The sequence below is a fragment of the Montipora capricornis genome, chromosome 13, assembly GCF_036669925.1.
Source record: "Montipora capricornis isolate CH-2021 chromosome 13, ASM3666992v2, whole genome shotgun sequence".
Classification (NCBI taxonomy): Eukaryota; Metazoa; Cnidaria; class Anthozoa; order Scleractinia; family Acroporidae; genus Montipora; species Montipora capricornis.
This window is the reverse complement of record NC_090895.1, coordinates 2,465,616-2,487,146: the sequence shown is the minus strand read 5'-3', so window position 1 is coordinate 2,487,146 and position 21,531 is coordinate 2,465,616. Positions and strand designations below refer to the sequence as shown.

Here is a 21,531-nt window from a genome sequence, read left to right as displayed (position 1 = left end):
TAGCTCTTACATTGTTTGCAAATCGCATCACATAAGCTGTAACTCTTCTTAGCTTGGTCAGTGACGAATACTTCTTCCACCCTAACAGGACCTTGTTTTCCTGAGATGCTCCAGCCCATCTTTCCTTCTTCTTTTCTTTGATGTCATCGTTCTCGCAGGGCGCTTTGACTTTATTTTCTGGCCAGAGCTCTGCTGATTCATACAGGAACTTGGGTCCACTAATATAGCGAAAGCCCACGCCAAGTTCCGTAGGACTTAGTCCCTGGGTGATGTCATCTGCAGGGTTAGCCTCTGTCGGCACATATCTCCAACTCACGGCGCCCGCCCCTAGTGTGGCCTCCAGACTGCTCATGATTGTGTGAATCTCAGACACCCGGTTACCGACGAATGCTTTGTAAGTGGAGCTCGTTTGGCGGATCCAATGTAGGACTGTGGTGGAGTCACTCCAGAAAGTTATCTTTTCTATCTTTGTAACCATTTCTTCAACCAGTGTTTCAGTTAACCGCACAGCAACTAAAGCTCCCATGAGCTCCAATCGGCAGATAGACTGTGACTTTAATGGAGTAACACGGCCTTTCCCCGCTATAAGACTACACTCTAATGTGTCATCTATAAACGCTCGTCTTAGGTAGACACACGCGCCATAAGCATTCTGGCTAGCGTCGCATAACACATGAAGTGCAGTCTCTCGTACAGGTTTCTGTTCTTGGATAAGAGCTCTCGGAATTATCACTTCATCAAGCTTTTCTGCTTCCTTACGCCATTCACGCCACTCTCGGAGATCAGCTTCTTTCAACTCCTCATCCCATCAGTACTTCATACGATTTAGATTCTGCAGGATGATTTTACTTCTGATTGAGAATGGGAGGAGACGTCCTCGCGGATCCTAAACAGAGAATGCTTGACTCAAGATCTTCCTCTTCGTCGTACCTGGATTGTCCTTCAGTCTGGTAAACTGGAGCATATCGTCTTAGGCATCCCAAATGACGCCAAAAGTTCTGTCTGTTGGTAACTTATCTTCACTCAGTTCGAGGAATCGTGGAGATCTATCCTGCTCCGGGATGGTTGCCAAGACGTCTGGGTCATTTGCAGCAACTCTGTCATCTGCTTCCTCATTTCAATAGCTTCCTCGCAAGAATCTGTTGACGGTAGACCATCATCCATGTAAAAGTGCTGGTAGACGGCTTTCACACCCGAAGGTAAATCTTCCCCATTCTCATCAGCATTCGCCTCATAGTGTAGTTCGCTCTGGATGGCGCAGACACTTCTCCAAACACTGTTCTCTCGAACTGGTACACGCTTGGTTTTTCTATCAGAGAGTCTCTCCATAAGAATCTCAATGCTGGCTTATCACGATCAGGGAGACGGAGCATATGGTACATTTCTTTCACATCAGCGGCCATTGCAATTCTTCCTTCGCAAAACCTGAGGAAAACTTCAAACAGAGAGGACAGAAGATCTGGTCCTATGTAGATCTTATCGTTTAAACTTTGTCCCATGAATTTTGCTGATGCATCGTAGAGTCTTCTGAGGCGATCAGGTTTTCTGGGATTAATGACAAATCTGTGTGGTAAGTACCAAGTCACTTTACTATCGCACCGTACTTCCCCTTCACTCAGTTTCTTCACATAGCCCTCCTCAATGTCATCCTGGATTGACTTTGCATATCTCTCTCTGATCTTGGGACAGCTCTCAAACTTCTTCTCTAGGGATTGTAGCCTCCTCTTTGTCATTCCGTAATTGTTGGACAGAGATGGTTCCTCATCTCTCCACAGTAGACCTGACACATACGCATCTTCATTCACACTCTTAAAGGTTGTCTTTTCCATCAGTGACAATGCTCGCTTGTCCTCAATTGAACGGGTTGGATCAGCTAGCTTGACCACGCCCAAGGTTTCTATCTCTGACTGAGCCATGACCAGCTGCTTCAGCTCCTCATTTTCAACTGAACTTCTTTCATACACTTTGAACCCATTGTATGGAGATGCTACTCTTCGCTCACCAGGTAACCAATTAGTCACCGCCCATCCAAGTGGGTCTCAACAGCATAAGGTACCCTGTCAAGTTCCGGTTGACCTGAGGGTTTCAGAATTTGTCTTGGTAGAATCAAGTCAGAGTTGTTAGTTCCAATTATGAGTTGCACTGGACCCATGTCAGTGTCACGCAAGTCCAAGTTCTTCAGATTTTGATACTCATGCTTGATTGTTGACCACTTCAACTTCTGATCCGGACCATTCAGGCTAGGAATTGTCTTCACATCTCGCAAGGAGTACTTGACTTCCTCTTTTCCGACTCGTGCGACATGGCATTTCTTGATGTGCTGGGAAGCAAACACCTTCTGCGCATTTACTTCTTGAATTTTGAGATCTACCTCTTTTCCTTGAAGCCCAAGTGAGAGCGCTAAGCTTTCATCTATAAGCGTTGTGTTACAGCCTGAGTCACGCAATGCCATCACCTGCTGTTTTCCTGTTTCTCCAAAGACAACTATGGGAAGTACTTCAACCAAAGCAAGACCACCAGTCTCACAACCTGTGTACGCTGATTGTTGATACTCCTCAAGAGGCTCCACAGCCTGACGTGGTGATGAGTCTCTACCTTCCAGGGAGATAGGAGCTGGGTTTCTCTCAACTTCTAGCACTTGTTCTGATTCACGTTTCGCTTTTGCCCGTTCAATAAATCTCAAGTCAACTTCATGTACAAGGGTATGATGACGCATGTCACAGTTTTCAACTTTGCATCTATTCTTACTACGACATTTACGCAGACCATGACCGGGTAATAGACAACATAAGCATAGTTTGTGTTCCTCGACAACTTTCTCCTTCTCGCTAGTCAACATTCCCTGAAATCGTTTCCACTCTTGCAAAGTGTGATTAGTGGACTGGTGAACTGGGCACTTTGTTCCACAGCTGGCGCGTAAAGATTTTCCCGTGGCTCCTGCAAACAGCCCAGGTTGGGATTTGTCAGCTGGCTTACGCCTATCAACTTTAGATGTATCTGAACACTTCCACTCTCTCTTCTCTGGCATCCACCGCTGCTTGGACTCACTAATTTTTGCCTCTTTCTCTAGCCAAGTTGCAAATGAATCCCAGGTTGACAATTTCGGTTTTCCTTCAACAAACTCGGCCCATCTGCCGCAAAGGCGTGTGGGAAGTTTAGAAACAGTTGCTTCAGGGACTTGCGAGCTAAGCTCGTGAAGAAAGTTATGCTCTTTGAAAATGCCTATCAATTCAGAAACTATTTCTTGATACTGCCGGGTCTGCACACTATTTTCTTTCACTATGGTCGGAAACTGATCTATACGTTTCTTCGCAGCTGATACCACTGTGTCTACACGACCAAAACGCTCCTGGAGCGCAGTCCATGCCTCCTCGTATTTATCTGAACCTGGCATGAATTTCGCTAGACATGATTTTGCACTTCCATCCACAGAATCTAACAGCAATTTAAGCTTCTCTGTTGCATCATAAACTTCCTTGTTATCCACTTCAACATTAAATGCTGCTTTGAATTTTGAGTACTCTAGTGGATTTCCATTGAACTTCTGCACGTTTGGTTTAACGATTTTCACAAAGGCTGGCAGCATTTTCTCAAACAACTGATATATCTTTGACGTTTGCACACTAGGGTCTCCTGTGGCAGAGGTTTTCAACTCAGCTTCACCTTTAGCAATAAGAGATTCACATGTCTCTTTTTTACGGGGCTCACTAGAAACCTCTATTACGATCTCTGGTTTGGTGGATCTAACTTCCTCCATGTGAGGTTTTTCAACAACATTGTTTTCAGTAATTTCCAGGTCTAAGCGCGAGACCCGATCGTTCACACTGTCTGAAGGTACATCATCAATATCACCTTTATTTGACATACCTTCTTCCTGGGCGATGGCATCTTCGAATTCATATTCCAATCTTGATTCTTCAGCTTTCTTTTGAAGTTCCAAGAGCTTTGCACGCTTCTGTTGTTCGGCTCGCAGACACTCGATCTCATTTGCGAACGTTTGCTCGGCTACTTTTAGTTCCAGTCGGCTAACTTCTCAGCGCGCAATTTCTTTCTCAAAACAGAACGTTTACTTGAAGTAGTAGACTCACTAGGCGTGAACAGTCGAGGTGTTTCGCCTTCTTCTCTGTTTGAGGCAAACATCTTGGCACGACTTGAATGACTCTCTCCCAATATTGAACCAGGCGGTTCGATGATAAATTTTACACACAAATACACGCAGTTTCACGGCTGTCTTACAGCTTGATTCGGCGATTTTCCCCTTGATTTCACTATCTCCGGCTCGGTGGACCAAATGTCGCTGCTGGGCGATAATAAAACAATAAAACTCTGCTGGTTCGTTTTGTACAACTTTATTCTCCAATTTTACATTCAGAACGTTCAACAACATCGCTTTCTCACGCACATTTTTACAAAACTCAACTCATCTCTTTTACACGTGCGGACGAGGTCCCTAGCAACGGACTGACGTCATTGGTATCATAGCAACGCGACCGGAAATGAAAGATTAGGAAGCAGGAGGCACAAGCTTAAGGAACGAAATCGTTTACTCAGTATGACGCATCCAGGTAATCGTTTTCTTACATAGTAAACAACATATTTACTTTGGGCCCTGTTTCAATTTATATAGATCATTAGAAAAACAATTCCTTTAATTGTCATCACCGACTGATGAATAAATGATGCCTTCAAAAGACATTTAACGTATATAAGGGCGGCAAACCTTTCGCGATCGACCAAGTTTTCTTAGAGTCGGCCTATCCAGCTTTATGGTGTCTGATGCTCCAAACATGAGACGCTATCGCCCTTTTGTTCTCGACTGGCTGGTTATCTCCTTTCTTTGGATGGCTTGCCTTAAGATCAAAACACTTGCTAATCAAGGTGAGAAAAAAGTTCTTGTCAACATCTAATTCAGGAACTCTTATAGAGCATGGAAGCTGATGCGATTAACTATGATAGTGTGATGTGAAGTGCTATTTTCTACCCATGTAAACAAATGTGAGCGTTAGCCCTACTAATGGAAATGGGCCCACACAAGGGCAGAGAAAAACTCTGACCAGGGTGGGAATGCCGTGAATTTGACATCTTCAATTCCCACGACCTCCTCCCGTCTGGCCTTGTAGCTCAGTCGGTAGAGCAGCGGTGATCTAACCCGAAGGTCGTGGGTTCATTTTCCACCCTGGTCAGAGTTTTTCTCTGTCCTTGTGTGGGCCCATTTCCATTGGTAGGACTAACGCTCACATGGTTTACATGAGTAGAAAATAGCACTTCACATCACACTCTCATAGTTAATTCAGTCTGTTGAAATATAAGTGCTACACGGCCAACGTTTGCATAAACGTAACCCCTAGTTCAAAACTAAGTTTGACAACTTTTGTAACATTGGGCATCAATTCATCAGAAGCCATTCCGTCGTAGAAATTAGATAATCAATGCTTTGGAGACAAAACGGTTTTGAAAAAGAGATTACAAGAAAAGATCATGTGTCATAAACTCCACAGTCACGTGAATATCATTGTCTGTCGTTAATTTACTGCTTCATTTATTTTATTTGAGCAGTATGTGAAGCCCTGTCACTCCAGTTTAAGCTTGTGTCTAACGGCAAAAATCTCAAGCTTTTGAAGAGTCTTTCAAACTCGGAAGCCACAGGCATTGACAAAATCTCTGGAAATTTTTTGAAAATTGCGGCTTATGCTATTTTTCCATCATCACCATCGTCTCGAGCAGCTTCTTCCCTGAAGATTGGAAAATTGCCAGAGTCTGGCTTCTTTTAAAAATAGGGCCAAAAACTGCACCAGATAATTACAGACCGATCTCTATCTTGCCAGTAATAACCCAAGTAACGGAAAAAAGTATCTACGTCAAGGTTGTTGGTTTCGAAGCTAACTACCGCGAGCGACTTTTCCTCGAAGCCTGGCACTCTACTTTGGACCCGAACGCTGGGAACGATCATATCGAACTTCCGGAAGCCTACAAAGGCATCGCGCGAGCATGAATTGCATGGCCACGCGCGCAAGCTTCGCGCTACGTTACTTTAAATAGCGTACGATAACGAAATTCGCTTTCATATCACTGATGAATGCTTAAGAATTAGCTGAAACGTCTGTTGAATAATATCAAGAGTCAGAGGCAAACCTTTTTCCACAGAACTTATTAATATATGAGTACCTTATATCTAATAATATTCTTTCGTATCATCGATTTGGCTTCCGCAAACTTGACTCGACTGCTGCAGCTCTCTTAGACAGCTCAAACAGCTAGTATGTTAATATCGATAGAAGAGTGCTAAACCTTGTTGTGTTCTTGGACTTAAAAAATGCATTTTATACCGGCCGTCAATCACAGGATTCTGCTCCGCAAGTTTGAACTATATGGTATCACTGCACTTGGAGCAACCTCAAGTTAAAATTATTTGCAGTTAAATGATACGATGTCATGTGAAACACAAATTACCTGTGGTATTCCTCAAGGGTCTATTCTTGGCCCTCTTTTCTTCCTCTTATGCGTAAATGAAATTAAGTCTAAATGTAGCAAAAACAGAATATATGCAAATCAGTTCTAACTACAAGCTAAGAAATTTAGTCTCAACCGTGTATTAAAATTAATGGAGGAAAGTCTTAAACAGGTTTACCATAGTAGGGTTCGTGGCAAAGTTATCGACCACCATCTATCTTGGGACAAGGCACATTCAGAATGTTGCCAAAAGAGTTAGTTCGGGAGTAGGAGGTTTGAGACGAATTCAGGAGTTTGTCGACAGAGAGGCACTCTAGTTTTTTACGAATCACCGGTAATCACTGAGCCTGAGGCGAATAATTGTTTTAGTATAAATACACAGGTGATTATTTCAAAAAAGAGAAAAAAAAACATTTCAACGCGAAAATCATCTTCATTTACAGTGGCAAAACGACTACTGGCAGCCATTTTGTCCGTCGAGGTGATTATCGGCTGATAATCTGAGATAGCGAGGCAATGAGAGCGCGCGATTTTTTATAATCACCTGTGTACCTACTCCTGTGTATTTATACTAAAAATCATTATAGTGACCGAGCTCCTGGAGGGGGTCTGGAAGACCGTTAAACTAGCTGTGTGACCGCACCTTAGGATTTCCTGAGAAAAAAAAAATAATCAAGTATAGAAAAAATAAAGTTAAATCTGTCTCACAGGTTTTTCCCAAATGGCAAAAATGTCGATTTTCGTCTAGTTTGATAATAACTGAAAACTGTCCGATAGATTTTTTTTAAATTTTGGCGTTTTCGTCTTCCCATTGTTTACTCATTCCCTGGTCGTACGGCTAGGTTCTAATAAGTGAAATGATCGCTTTCACTGAGACCTACAAACTCCGCAGTTCAAATTTTTATGAAAATTTTATACACTGTATATCGTAAGTGCCAAAAGCTACCATGCCAACTTAATAATTCTGTCAAGGAAACTTTAATTTAAATATGTACTGCATGTCAATAGTTTTAAAATTTGTTGACATCAGTGCGGTAATGGAAAACTGTGAAGAGGTGACCGTCATTAATTAAATCAATTTCGTTACTCATATGCCGCTAAACATGAATATGCCCGTGGAGGGAACAGGTGAAAATAGCCATTATATGACTTGTCAAGACAAAGAAGAAACAATTACAGTTCATGACAATTCAGAACGGTTTAAACAGAAAAGCGCGCAAAAAGAGACGGAAACAAATGGTTTTAAACTCCAAGTGAATTTTTAAAATAAGTCGAGAAGTAGGCCACTTTCTTCAATAAATTGAAAAAAAGGCAAATTTTTTCAAACCTAACGGCGGCTTAAGATTAAACTTCATGTTGATACAATTGGTTGCTCTACTTAAACCAGCCGCAAACTTCAAATTTTGTTGAAACCCCTGAGAATATAAAATGCAGCGTCTGTTAAAACATTGAATTATTCTCTGCGTATCTCTAGACATGGAAATGGCATGGCCCACACAAGGAATAAAAAAGACTCCCGTCAGGATGGTGATCTAATCTAAACTGAAATAACTGACGAGGTTATATCTTAATTTGGCGTTATATCTCCACTCGTCAGCCCAATTTTAATCGCAATAACTGTGGCGTCATCGGATGCCAGAAAACTGCACGCTATGTACATGAACAAATTAGGCATCCACCATAAGTACTCAGTTTCTAGACAGAACAAGCTTAAACGACGAAATCGTTTGCTCGGTATGACGCATCCAGGTAATCGTTTTCTTACATAGTAAACAACATATTTACTTTGGGCCCTGTTTCAATTTATATAGATCATTAGAAAAACAATTCCTTTAATTGTCATCACCGACTGATGAATAAATGATGCCTTCAAAAGACATTTAACGTATATAAGGGCGGCAAACCTTTCGCGATCGACCAAGTTTTCTTAGAGTCGGCCTATCCAGCTTTATGGTGTCTGATGCTCCAAACATGAGACGCTATCGCCCTTTTGTTCTCGACTGGCTGGTTATCTCCTTTCTTTGGATGGCTTGCCTTAAGATCAAAACACTTGCTAATCAAGGTGAGAAAAAAGTTCTTGTCAACATCTAATTCAGGAACTCTTATAGAGCATGGAAGCTGATGCGATTAACTATGATAGTGTGATGTGAAGTGCTATTTTCTACCCATGTAAACAAATGTGAGCGTTAGCCCTACTAATGGAAATGGGCCCAGACAAGGGCAGAGAAAAACTCTGACCAGGGTGGGAATGCCGTGAATTTGACATCTTCAATTCCCACGACCTCCTCCCGTCTGGCCTTGTAGCTCAGTCGGTAGAGCAGCGGTGATCTAACCCGAAGGTCGTGGGTTCATTTTCCACCCTGGTCAGAGTTTTTCTCTGTCCTTGTGTGGGCCCATTTCCATTGGTAGGACTAACGCTCACATGGTTTACATGGGTAGAAAATAGCACTTCACATCACACTCTCATAGTTAATTCAGTCTGTTGAAATATAAGTGCTACACGGCCAAAGTTTGCATAAACGTAACCCCTAGTTCAAAACTAAGTTTGACAACTTTTGTAACATTGGGCATCAATTCATCAGAAGCCATTCCGTCGTAGAAATTAGATAATCAATGCTTTGGAGACAAAACGGTTTTGAAAAAGAGATTACAAGAAAAGATCATGTGTCATAAACTCCAAAGTCACGTGAATATCATTGTCTGTCGTTAATTTACTGCTTCATTTATTTTATTTGAGCAGTATGTGAAGCCCTGTCATTCCTGTTTAAGCTTGTGTCTAACGGCAAAATCTCAAGCTTTTGAAGAGTCTTTCAAACTCGGAAGCCACAGGCATTGACAAAATCTCTGGAAATTTTTTGAAAATTGCGGCTTATGCTATTTCTCCATCATTAACATATATATTCAAAAACGCCATCGTCTCGAGCAGCTTTTTCCCTGAAGATTGAAAAATTGCCAGGGTCTTGCTTCTTTTAAAAATAGGGCCAAAAACTGCACCAGATAATTACAGACCGATCTCTATCTTGCTAGTAATAACCCAAGTAACGGAAAAAAGCATCTACGTCAAGGTTGTTGGTTTCGAAGCTAATTACCGCGGGCGACTTTTCCTCGAAGCCTGGCACTCTACTTTGGACCCGAACGCTGGGAACGATCATATCGAACTTCCAGAAGCCTACAAAGGGATCGCGCGAGTATGAATTGCATGGCCACGCGCGCAAGCTTCGCGCTACGTTACTTTAAATAGCGTATGATATCGAACTTCGCTTTCATATCACTGATGAATGCTTAAGAATCAGCTGAAACGTCTGTTGAGAAATATCAAGAGTCAGAGGCGAACCTTTTTCCACAGAACTTATTAATATATGAGTACCTAACATCTAATAATATTCTTTCGTATTTGCCTTCCGCAAACTTGACATGACTGCTGCAGCTCTCTTAGATAGCTCAAACAGCTGGTATGTTAATATGGATAGAAGAGTGCTTAACCTTGTTGTGTTCTTGGACTTAAAAAATGCATTTTATACCGGCCGTCAATCACAGGATTCTGCTCCGCAAGTTTGAACTATATGGTATCACTGCACTTGGAGCAAACTCAAGTTAAAATTATTTGCAGTTAAATGATACGATGTCATGTGAAACACAAATTACCTGTGGTATTCCTTAAGGGTCTATTCTTGGCCCTCTTTTCTTCCTCTTATGCGTAAATGAAATTAAGTCTAAATGTAGCAAAAACAGAATTTATGCAAATTTGTTCTAACTACAAGCTAAGAAACTTACAGTCTCAACCGTGTATTGAAATTAATGGAGGAAAATCTTAAACAGGTTTACCATAGTAGGGTTCTTGGCAAAGAAATCGACCAGCATCTATCTTGGGACAGAGTGTTGCCAAAAGAGTTAGTTCGGGAGTAGAAGGCTTGAGGCGAATTCAGGAGTTTGTCGAGGGAGGCACTCTAGTTTCAATATATAATGCTTTAATCCCACCACAATATAAGTGAAGTATAGGATACCCTAGGGAAGGGGCTATCTAACAGGCTCCAGAAACTTCCGAATAGATCAGCTCGACTGATTAATGAATCTATTCAATGATACTCCCTATAGCTCTCCCTCCGCCGAGGCTTTGGGTCTCTTAGGCTGGGAAAATCTAGAAACTCAACGGGCTAAAGCTAAGGCAAAGCAAATGTATAAAATAGTCAATGGGTTGGCTCCTTACTGATCTTTTCATACTGAAGTAAGAGTGATATATCACATTATAAACTTAGGAAATCCTCCACCTCACTGCAGTTACCGCTACCCAAAAGTGAATATCGAAAAAAAAACAAACGTTTTTCCTATAGTGGAGCAAAATTGTGGAACTCGCTTCCTGCTACACTTCCACGGTGGATCTGACACCCTTTCAATCTTTAATAATAAAATTAATGCGCACACCTTTAGCTGATTTTTGCTCCTCTCCTGCTATGGAGAAAGTCGAAATATTTTTAGTGAATAGAATTATTAGCTTGTAATTTATAGAAAGTAAAAAAAAATTAATAAACTGTAAATAATTGTAAATAGTTTTAAGTTATTAGATTTTCTCGTTTGATTGTTACCACACGTCTCTTGTGGAAATCAACTTTTAGGGACAATTATAAAGTTTTACTTACTTTTACTTACTTGCTTGCTTGCTTGCTTGCTCACTTACTTACTTACTGTGAAGATCTCTAGATCGTTTGAAAGAATTCATGATAGCTTGTTTCGACACTTGTTGCTCGACGTGGTAAAACTGCCTGCTTCGGCCGGGTTGTTCGGATCATGAAAACAGAATACATTGTCAAGAGAGTTTAATTTTATGATGCAGTCCAAGTTGAAAGTTGAAAAGTTATCGCCTATTCCTTAATTCCCGCCAATATTTGTGACCTTCGGCTGTTAGTGATGTCTGCAAATCATCTTTCCTAATTTGCTTGTGTAAAATTGCAACATTTGCACTAGATAAGCGTCAGTGACTTGTGCCATTGTTCCTAGATCGTTCTTGTCGAACCATCCACCTTCTTCCTGTACAAACGGGCCGATACTTTGAAGGACACGTGTTTATGAATCTCACTGTTGGAAAAGACGGATGTGAACTTTGGTGTCTCAAGGAAAACAAATGTGTGTCCGTCAACATTGGTAGCGGAAAATCTCCAAGCAGCGTCATCTGTGAACTGAGTGATTCAGACCACTGCCAGCACCCGGAAGATCTCAAGCCAAGACAGGGTTGGACATACAGAGGCGCAAAGGTATCTCATGTTAAATTGAAACGATTGGGCCAGATTTCACCCCTTCTCAGCATAACTGAAGTGGTGTGGGTATTGCTTTGTTTTTGTTGTCAGGCTAAATCTCAGTTTTATCTCAGCTTTTACTTCCCGCATTAAAAGTGATTCGTTTATAGGATGTGAAACTAATTACACTCACCAATAGTGCAGCAAAACGTGGAAATGACATGGCTAATCTAAAATCTACTACAGTGTTGGGAAACGATTGAGTATATGTTAACAGGGAAGGCAAACCAAAAAGTAAGACAACAAATATCTCGCGACTGATACATTTGAGCCAAGGAACTTCGAGCTCTGAACTGAATTCGATATATTATGATTATCTTACCTCATCAGAATCCTTGCTGTTACAATCCATGCCTCAACAATGGAAAGTGTCTTCTGGGATACACTGACAAGAAGTATGTATGCGAGTGTCCACCAGGATTTACAGGAGAAAACTGCGAAAACGGTAAGGACAGGCAAATGTCATCACCTTTTTTGCTGCAGTTCCTAGGAACGTACTACCTTTAAGTGTGGCAGCTATTAAGTTGAAGAGGGAAAGAGAAAGTGGTGCATTTATATAGCGCCTTTATCACAAACGTCTCTAAGGCGCTTTACAATGATCAATTAACCCCCAGCGGACTGGAAGCATATACAGGCGCAAATGGCAGCCGCTTCTAAGCAGTCCATGCATGCTGGTACTCATTTTACCGACCTCGGAAAGATGGAAAGCTGAGTGAACTTTAGCGGGAAAGAAGGTCGCCCAATATTCCACTCTCGGCAGAACCGGGAATGGAACCCGGGACCTTAGGGTTGGAAAGCAGAGATCTTACCACTGCGCCAACCCTTCCGCCAACCTTTCGCAGAAGGTTCTGCGAAAGCAGAAGTGATTGTGAAAATGGACTTTCATGTTCAAGTGCAAAAGCAGTTGTGTTCCTCGCTTTTAGCCGTATTGGAAATTCAATAGCCTGAGTTCGTTTCAATCTTCGCTTTTTTAGCCAAAGGTTGGTCAGAAGTATCAGTCCTATATAAAATAGGATGGTATTTCTTTCGCTGTTATAGCCACATTCAACTTCAAAGTCATTGAGGCGCCTTTCAAACAGTCCTGATAGTTGATGATGGTGAACAAAGATCAAAGTGAATTGCTCGATGATTTTTATCAAACTTTAAGACTTTGAGTACCTGTATCCTTTTCTCATTAAGATGTCGATGAATGCAACACCGGGAGCCATGATTGCAATGAAAATGCAACTTGTACAAATACGGCTGGAAACTTCAACTGCACGTGTAAGGCAGGCTTTACTGGAGATGGACGGTCATGTGCAGGTACAATAGCTATAAGTGTTCCTTTTATTCGTATTGCCAGAAAATATCACTGGTTCATTTTGAGCTGCGAATGTTTTAGCGTACTATTCGTCAGAAGCATAAACTCTCATATAAAAGGTGATGATAGGTTTTTTGTAGATGGCCACATTCGTAAGTCAAGGCCTTGTTCAAATTAAACAGTCATGCTTGTTCAGTGATGATGGTGAACGAAGATCAACTGTTGGATGATTTTTATCAAAAGACTTTAAAAGTCGTTAATTGAGTACCTGTATCCTTTCTTGGTATTCAGATGTCAATGAATGCAGCACCAGGATTCATGATTGCAATGAAAATGCAACTTGTGCAAATACGGCTGGAAACTTCAACTGCACATGCAAGACAGGCTTTACTGGTGATGGACGGTCATGTTCAGGTACAATAGCAGTAGTGTCGCTTACTTTCAAGTTATTCGCATTGGAACTCAGTGATATCACTAGTTCATTTTGAGCAGAGCATTTGCTTTTGTCAATTCTTACATGAAACTGGATAGTCTTTTTTTGGTCGTGGTCTTTCATTCCCCGTTCAAACGGTCATCATAGTTGATAATGGTGAACAAAGATCAAAGTGAATTGCTCGATGATTTTTATCAAACTTTAAAACTTTGAGTACCTGTATCCTTTTCTCATTAAGATGTCGATGAATGCAACACCGGGAGCCATGATTGCAATGAAAATGCAACTTGTACAAATACGGCTGGAAACTTCAACTGCACGTGTAAGGCAGGCTTTACTGGAGATGGACGGTCATGTGCAGGTACAATAGCTATAAGTGTTCCTTTTATTCGTATTGCCAGAAAATATCACTGGTTCATTTTGAGCTGCGAATGTTTTAGCGTACTATTCGTCAGAAGCATAAACTCTCATATAAAAGGTGATGATAGGTTTTTTGTAGTTGGCCACATTCGTAAGTCAAGGCCTTGTTCAAATTAAACAGTCATGCTTGTTCAGTGATGATGGTGAACGAAGATCAACTGTTGGATGATTTTTATCAAAAGACTTTAAAAGTCGTTAATTGAGTACCTGTATCCTTTCTTGGTATTCAGATGTCAATGAATGCAGCACCAGGATTCATGATTGCAATGAAAATGCAACTTGTGCAAATACGGCTGGAAACTTCAACTGCACATGCAAGACAGGCTTTACTGGTGATGGACGGTCATGTTCAGGTACAATAGCAGTAGTGTCGCTTACTTTCAAGTTATTCGCATTGGAACTCAGTGATATCACTAGTTCATTTTGAGCAGAGCATTTGCTTTTGTCAATTCTCACATGAAACTGGATGGTCTTTTTTTGGTCGTGGTCTTTCATTCCCCGTTCAAACGGTCATCATAGTTGATGATAGTAAATGAAGGTCAAAGTGTTTAATGGATAATTTTTATCAAAGTTTGAAATTGTTAATTGAGTACCTGTATCCTTTCTTGGTATTCAGATGTCGATGAATGCAACACCGGGAGCCATGATTGCAATGAAAATGCAACTTGTGCAAATACGGCTGGAAACTTCAACTGCACATGCAAGCCAGGCTTTACTGGAGATGGACGGTCATGTTCAGGTACAATAGTGGTAGTGTCGCTTACTTTCAAGTTATTCGCATTGGAACTGATATAACTAGTTCATTTTGAGCTGAGCCTTTGTTCTTGTCAATTTTTACATGAAACTGGATGGTCTTTTTTTAGTCGTGGTCATTCACTCCCCGTTCAAACGGTCATCATACTGTTGATGATAGTAAACGACGGTCAAAGTGTTTAATGGATAATTTTTATGAAAGTTTGAAATTGTTAACTGAGTACCTGTATCCTTTCTTGCTGTTTAGATGTCGATGAATGCAGCACCGGGAGCCATGATTGCAATGAAAATGCAACTTGTACAAATACGGCTGGAAACTTCAACTGCACATGCAAGCCAGGCTTTACTGGTGATGGACGGTCATGTTCAGGTACAATAGCTAAGTGTTACTTTTATTCGTATTGCCAGGAAATATCACTGGTTCATTTTAAGCGGCGAATTTTTTTAGCATACTATTTGTCAGAAACAAACTCTCATATAACATGCTTGTTCAGTGATGATGATGAACGAAGATCAACTGCTGGATGATTTTTATCAAAAGGCTTTAAAAATCGTTAATTGAGTACCTGTATCCATTCTTGCTATTCAGATGTCGATGAATGCAACACCGGGATCCATGATTGCAATGAAAATGCAACTTGTGCAAATACGGCTGGAAACTTCAACTGCACATGCAAGACAGGCTTTAATGGTGATGGACGGTCATGTTCAGGTACAATAACATTAGTGTTCCTTGCTTTTATCCGTATTGGAAATATCACTAGTTCGTTTAGAGCTGAGCCATCATCTTTTGTCAGAAACAAAAGAGGTGGACTGTAGTAGGACAATTCAAAAGATTCAAATCAAAGCATCGTGTACTGTGACAAGTTTTCCAGAGACCGATACAACACGGGCTTGTCGTAGACCACTCTTGTCGCCGCGTCTGATTTAAGCTTTGTTAACCCCTCCCACAAGCCAGTGTGAGGTATGGGTGTATCCATGAGATGAGGTGACAGCCTGCTTCTTAATGCAAGAATAAATCTTCTTCAAAAAAGGAATGCAAACCAGTTTCTTAGGTCAATCAAGGTTTATATAATAAGCTCAATAATACACGCATTGATTTCTCACCTTATGACCTCCTAGAGGCCGAACGCAAAGCTGACGTCATCATCAAAACTTTAATTCTTTATTCTATAAAACAAATATTTAACAAAGCGAAAGTGGTTCAGCGTTGTCTGTACTCTTATCGACAATGATATTCGTCATCATGGTGGTCAAAATGTTGTGGACTCACGAGGCGCAGCCAACGCCGAACCACTTTCGATTTGTTTTTTTACCACAATATTCAATGCCAAAGAAAGTGTTTATTTCTAAGGGAGACCAAACTCATGACACAAAGAAAGAGAGCAAGCGTTGTCTATAACTTTCTCTTTCTCGCAATACGATTGGTTTATTTCCCAAAATGAGGGTTCCTGATTGGCTATTACATTGCGTGACAAATTGACGCGAGCATGACGCGAGCAGTGTTGTCTAGACTCTTATCGACAACGGCCAATTAGCCAATCAGATTACAAGCAATTGTGGTAAAAGTTATATCTTTTGCCGTGCGTATATTTAGTGATAGATCACAAATGGCGTCAAAATGTGGTAAAAACATCAGTGACACACTCGGCTGAACTTCTTTGTTCTTACCAGATTTCGACGTCGTCTGTGGTCTATTAGGCTGATTTAGCAACAGAACGGATAGACTCCACTCTTTTCTTCTCTATTCTAAATTCTCATAGGCAACATGGAATCTATTTGTTAAATAGACCCATGCCTCTCATGAGCTCGGTCGCTGGACAATCAACTGCCAACGGCGCATTTTGCTAATGGTAAGTTCCCACTGAGTCCCTGGTAGTTGCAGTCCTCTGTGGGGGCAAACGGACAAAATCGTAATTTCGATGTAAAGTGCAAAGCTAGCTGTTAGCGCCCATCGTAAAAGGACTTGAACTACTCAGGAATCACTAGGAATCAACCATTAGGAAAATGACAATTCGGGGAACTTAATGCAACTTGTGCGGCCTGTTTTGAGCGAAATCACAAGGAGTTAAAGTGCTACTATGTTCAAAAAATCACTTCCTTTTTTTTCAAATTTTACATGTGTGTTTGCTTAAGCCCTGACTGGCAAAATGTTGAGCTTTGAATTTTTATCCAAAGGCTGTTTACTTTGAGTGAAAGTTTTGGATTTCAAGGTCCGCCATTAGTCACGTTCAAAACTGACTGATTGGACCTCAAAGGGTTGGATCTAGTGAAAAGTGACGTCATCTACTCACTAGCTTAAAATTTTTGCGTGTAAATGCAGCTTCTTGTTTATGCAAAAGTCTGAAAAAAATAAGCCCAAAACTCCCATGCTGCATATTAATTCTACGGCGTACACACGCATTGCATTCTTAAACTAGAGAGCCTTTGACGTCAATTTGTCCTCGATCCAGCTCTCTCAAGAACTTAAGTTCACTGAGTAATGGCGGACCATTAAATAAGTTAACTATAGTTAAAAAACAGGTGTCTTTTTGAAATCAAGGCTTAAAACTTTGGTTGGTTAGTGTTTAGCTAACATAGTTTTGAAATCCGAAGAAAATTAAGAATTGATTTTTGGTCACAGGGGCACTATTTGAGCCAGTGAGAATTTGACGTCATTTTCTCCTCGATCCAGCTCTCTGGAGATTTTAAAGTTAGTAATGGTGGACGATTAAGTAAAAAAATTCCAGTTAAAATAAACAGGTGTCTTTTTGAAATCAAGGCTTAAACTTGGGTCAATTAGTGGTAAGTTAACATAATTTTGAAATCTAAAGAAAAAAAGAAGAATTGATCTCTTGGCCATGGCAGCACTTTAACGCAAACTATATGTCAACGGCAAATCCTAATCTTTCAGGTCAGGACTGCTTTAACGCGAAAAACTCATACATTTTAAAGCAAGCTAACAATGTTCATCGTACGTGACACTGACGCCATTTTACTGGTCAGTAAATGAAAAGAAAAAATCACATCTGGGGTTCTTCCCGAAACGAATGAAACACTTTCGAAATCGTGCTAAAGCTAAAAATAAAAACGTTTAAAAAAAGGCTATTTAATATTGTATGGGTAATGCCCTAGGGACACAGCCATATTCTTGTTGAACCAGCAAATTGATTCACTTAAACAAATTATCAAGACCTGCACTGATACCATTAACAGATTAATAAGTAACACGATAAAATAAAGCCTGAGTATCTTCCTGAAATCGTACCTATAGCGAAAAGTAACCATTTTTGGAAAAAAAAAGTTTCTTCGCGCAAATTGAACATGGTGAATATCATCCTCTTTATTTAATATTGTGTGGAGGTTTAAAATAATGATACATTTCTTTTATTTATAAATTGAAGATTGTACCGGCAAATTGAATGACTTCACTAAATATAAAGACCTGCCCGGGATGTTGAAGTGTTCAGTGACAGAACGTTATGGGTACCATCTTCGCACGCTTATTGTGTGCGCTCTGATTTCAGCAAAGACTTCTTACAATGCATTGACACTGTTAACACCAAATTTGACATCCCACCAACACAAAACTGTGTTTGTTACCGTCAAAGATTGTGTTAATGACTACCTGTAGCGCGCAAGAAGTCAACACCCAATTTGTACCAAATTAATTGCCAATTATGATAATTTCAGCATGCCTCAAAAAAGCACAGTTTCAAAAACCATTCCTCATTACACAAACCTATCCGAACTAAACAAACTTATCCTCAAAGCTTACATTTACAACTGTCATATATGCAAGGTCTCGCCCCAAAAAACAAATAGACAACCTGGCAATACGGAGGGAAATCAACTAGACAAGCAGTTGCAAAAAGGTTGCGACACTGCATCGAAAATTCACTTCTTCTTCCTAAAACTCACCTTCCACTTCATAAGAAAAGTCTTAACGCCCCTCTCTCCACTCCCCCCTTCTTCAATGTTGATACCCTTTAGTTTGAATGGCAAATGCAGGGGGGAACAACTTTGCTTGGGGGGGGGGAGGGGGGTTGGGGATGCGTTAACTTGGATGACACGCATTGTACCGTTTATAACAGCGAGTGTCTGCAATTGCTTGTCTCGATGGTTGTTGCGTATAATTCATCATGGCGACTAAAAGGAACGGTTGTTAGGTTCAGCAAAGGTATCAATGGAAAGCAGAAAGATGGAGTTTGAACTGGGATAGTCGTTGCAGCGTTCTAATTGAGTTCCAATTAATGAAAATAAAGTTGAAAAGTAGCGCAAATTACGTATTTCTATTTACGTACAATGTGAAACACGTTGTTTCGACGAGTAAGTGTGGACAAAGTTTGTGTTTCGCCATGATTTTGCCGATTTCAGCCGTCGAAAGTTTCCCAAAATATTTAGGCGAGGTGGAAAGAGTCATTCCAAATTATTTATCCAAGAAAATTGTCCAGTACGGAACTGTGTCAAAGCAAGTAGGGCGTTGATCCCATCTGCATTTGCCATTCAAACTAGTGTGTGTGCAAAATTATTTTCAATACCGGTTGGCAGTTGTCATATTAATCCGACTGAGAAGGAGTTCAATTCTAGTAGAACGCGAATTCTAGCCCCAAGCGATACACAATAACATAACCTAAGTTTGTTGAAAGAGTATCACGTGTACACTTCACGCTATGAGCAGTGACACTATTATTGATAATATAAATCTCTTCAATAAACAAGCGCTCTGTATAAAGGCTTAAAATTCAAAATAATTGTAAGTGAACGAAATACTGAAACGCTGTTATTCCTTGTAAAAGTTATCAATCTCTGTAACGAAGGTAAAGGACGGTGCAAAACAATAAGCTTGTCAGTCTTTTATTAACTTATGAACACGTCACCATGTCACGCAAACATCGTAACAAGCACAAGTACATTTTCGTCCAAAAAAATAAACCCTTTTTCGCTTATTGACATGTAACACATGCAAATGGAAAGAAAAACAACTTGAGGTAGACTTTTCGTGTTGACAAAAGCAACAGGCGGCTAAAAGAACTTTTCGGAACGGTCTACATAATTCCAACGGTCTACACTCGTAAAACATAAGAAGTAGATAAGATCATAGGCAGCCCAAGTTCGCGTCAGTAGAGTGCGTGTAATAATTACTTACTAGTGGGAAGATGACCTTTGAGTAAAAGCGGTGTGTGTTGCGTTACAGGCAGCCGTTGAGAATTTAAACGCGTTATAAGACTTTGTATGGGAAATAAAATACCGTCGATTATGAAGCCTAAAAAACGCTCAATTTAACATTCATTCAATAAAAGGAATGTAAATGACTCACCTCTGGTGTATTCTTGTGCTTTTTGGAACTTATTTTACCGTTTCGGGAATTTCATGTTTCCAATGTTCTAAGACGAAGTCAAGGCTGCACACTACGATTCCGACCGATGTCAGCTCAGAGGCGGTTTTCGACTCGAAAATCCATCCCAGCCGCGATTTTTTCACGCAAAGCTAAAACCACATCATTTGCGAACCTCCGTGAATGTTTCGTCGTCAAAAATCCCCACACACTTGGCTGGAAATGAGCATTTTCTGCTTCGATTCCACGATAGCTGATGAAGTTAACGGCTGGTGATCATGTGGAAGGTCCGATGTCAAATTAACTCCACCCGATGAGGTACAGGCATTTCACGTACAACACTTACCCCATCCCTACAGCGGCTTCTCGAACAGCTCTATTGTTACGAGCGACCACGCGACAGGACATCAACAGACAAAACAGACATCAAAATTTGAATATTCTGCGGGGTTTTCTTCGAGCTACAAAACATGTTGTCAAAGTCGAAGAGATCGCTCGAAAATGAACGTGATTCCTCTCCGAAACGCCGCAAGGGTCAGCGATATCCCACACATTGGAAATCCTGGTAAGTTGCCTTCAGGGTTTGCGTATGAAAGTACAATGTACAGAATGTAAACAACAAAGATTTTGAATCGTTTGCCGTTTGTTTGTAATTCTGTTTAAAATATAAGTGCCACACGGCCAACGTTTGTATAAACGTAACCTTTCCTTGTACTTGTACATGTTAATTGCCGTGACTTTAACATCTTCAGTTCCCACGGCCTGCTCCCGTGAGCTGACTTAACGGCCGAAATCTTAGTGTGCAGCCTTGACTTCGTCTTAGAACATTGAAACACGGAATTCCCGAAACGGTAAAATAAGCTCCAAAAAGCACAAGAATACACCAGAGGTGAGTCATTTTCATTCTTTTTATTGAGTGAATGTTAAATTGAGCGTTTTTTAGGTCTCGTAATCGACTGTATTTTATTTCCCATACAAAGTCTTATAACGCGTTTAAATTCTCAACGGCTGCCTGTAACGCAACACACACCGCTTTAACTCAAAGGTCATCTTCCCACTTGTAATTAATTATTACACGCTCTCTACTGACGCGAACTTGGGTTGCCTTAATATCCAAACAGAACAGGGTCCCAAAGGGGGGGGTCCCTGGAGCCCTGGAGCCCTGGATTTTTTTGCTGTGGAGCCCGAAGCCCGATCATTTCTCCCCCTGGAGCCCTGATCGTTTCTAGCTGTGGAGCCCGGAGCCCTGAAAGTAGCTGCTATGGAGCCCTGGAGCCCTAAACCCCTTTGGGACCCTGAGAATTTGTTGAAGCTTACCTCCTGTTTCCGTAGGTCCCTATAATTCTACAAAACGTCCCCCGTTGTACACGGCCTCAAGAGTCGAAATGCCTATTTTTTTTTACTAAACATAAGAATTTTCTTCTCTTAAACAGAATACCACTCAGTGACTGTTTGCGAAGGTAATTCCAGGAAGATAAGATGCGAGAACGGAAGAAAATTCAGAATTTTGTCAGCAGATTTTGGTAGATTAGAAGGTGCCACCATATGTCCTCATCCATCCATCCAC

At 40.9% G+C, this 21,531-nt stretch overlaps 1 protein-coding gene across 1 annotated transcript; it reads right to left on the bottom strand.

Moving 5' to 3' along the window:
- Positions 1–2,017: 2,017 nt before the first annotated feature.
- LOC138029409 (uncharacterized) lies at positions 2,018–3,028 on the bottom strand. Its single transcript, XM_068877158.1, has one exon. It carries the CDS (start codon positions 3,026–3,028, stop codon positions 2,018–2,020), a length of 1,011 nt encoding a protein of 336 aa, XP_068733259.1.
- Between the last annotated feature and the right edge of the window lie 18,503 nt (positions 3,029–21,531).

Excerpts from the sequence above, each read along its gene's own strand:
- LOC138029409 (XM_068877158.1), bottom strand. The coding sequence starts at position 3,028 with ATGCCAGAGAAGAGAGAGTGGAAGTGTTCAGATACATCTAAAGTTGAT.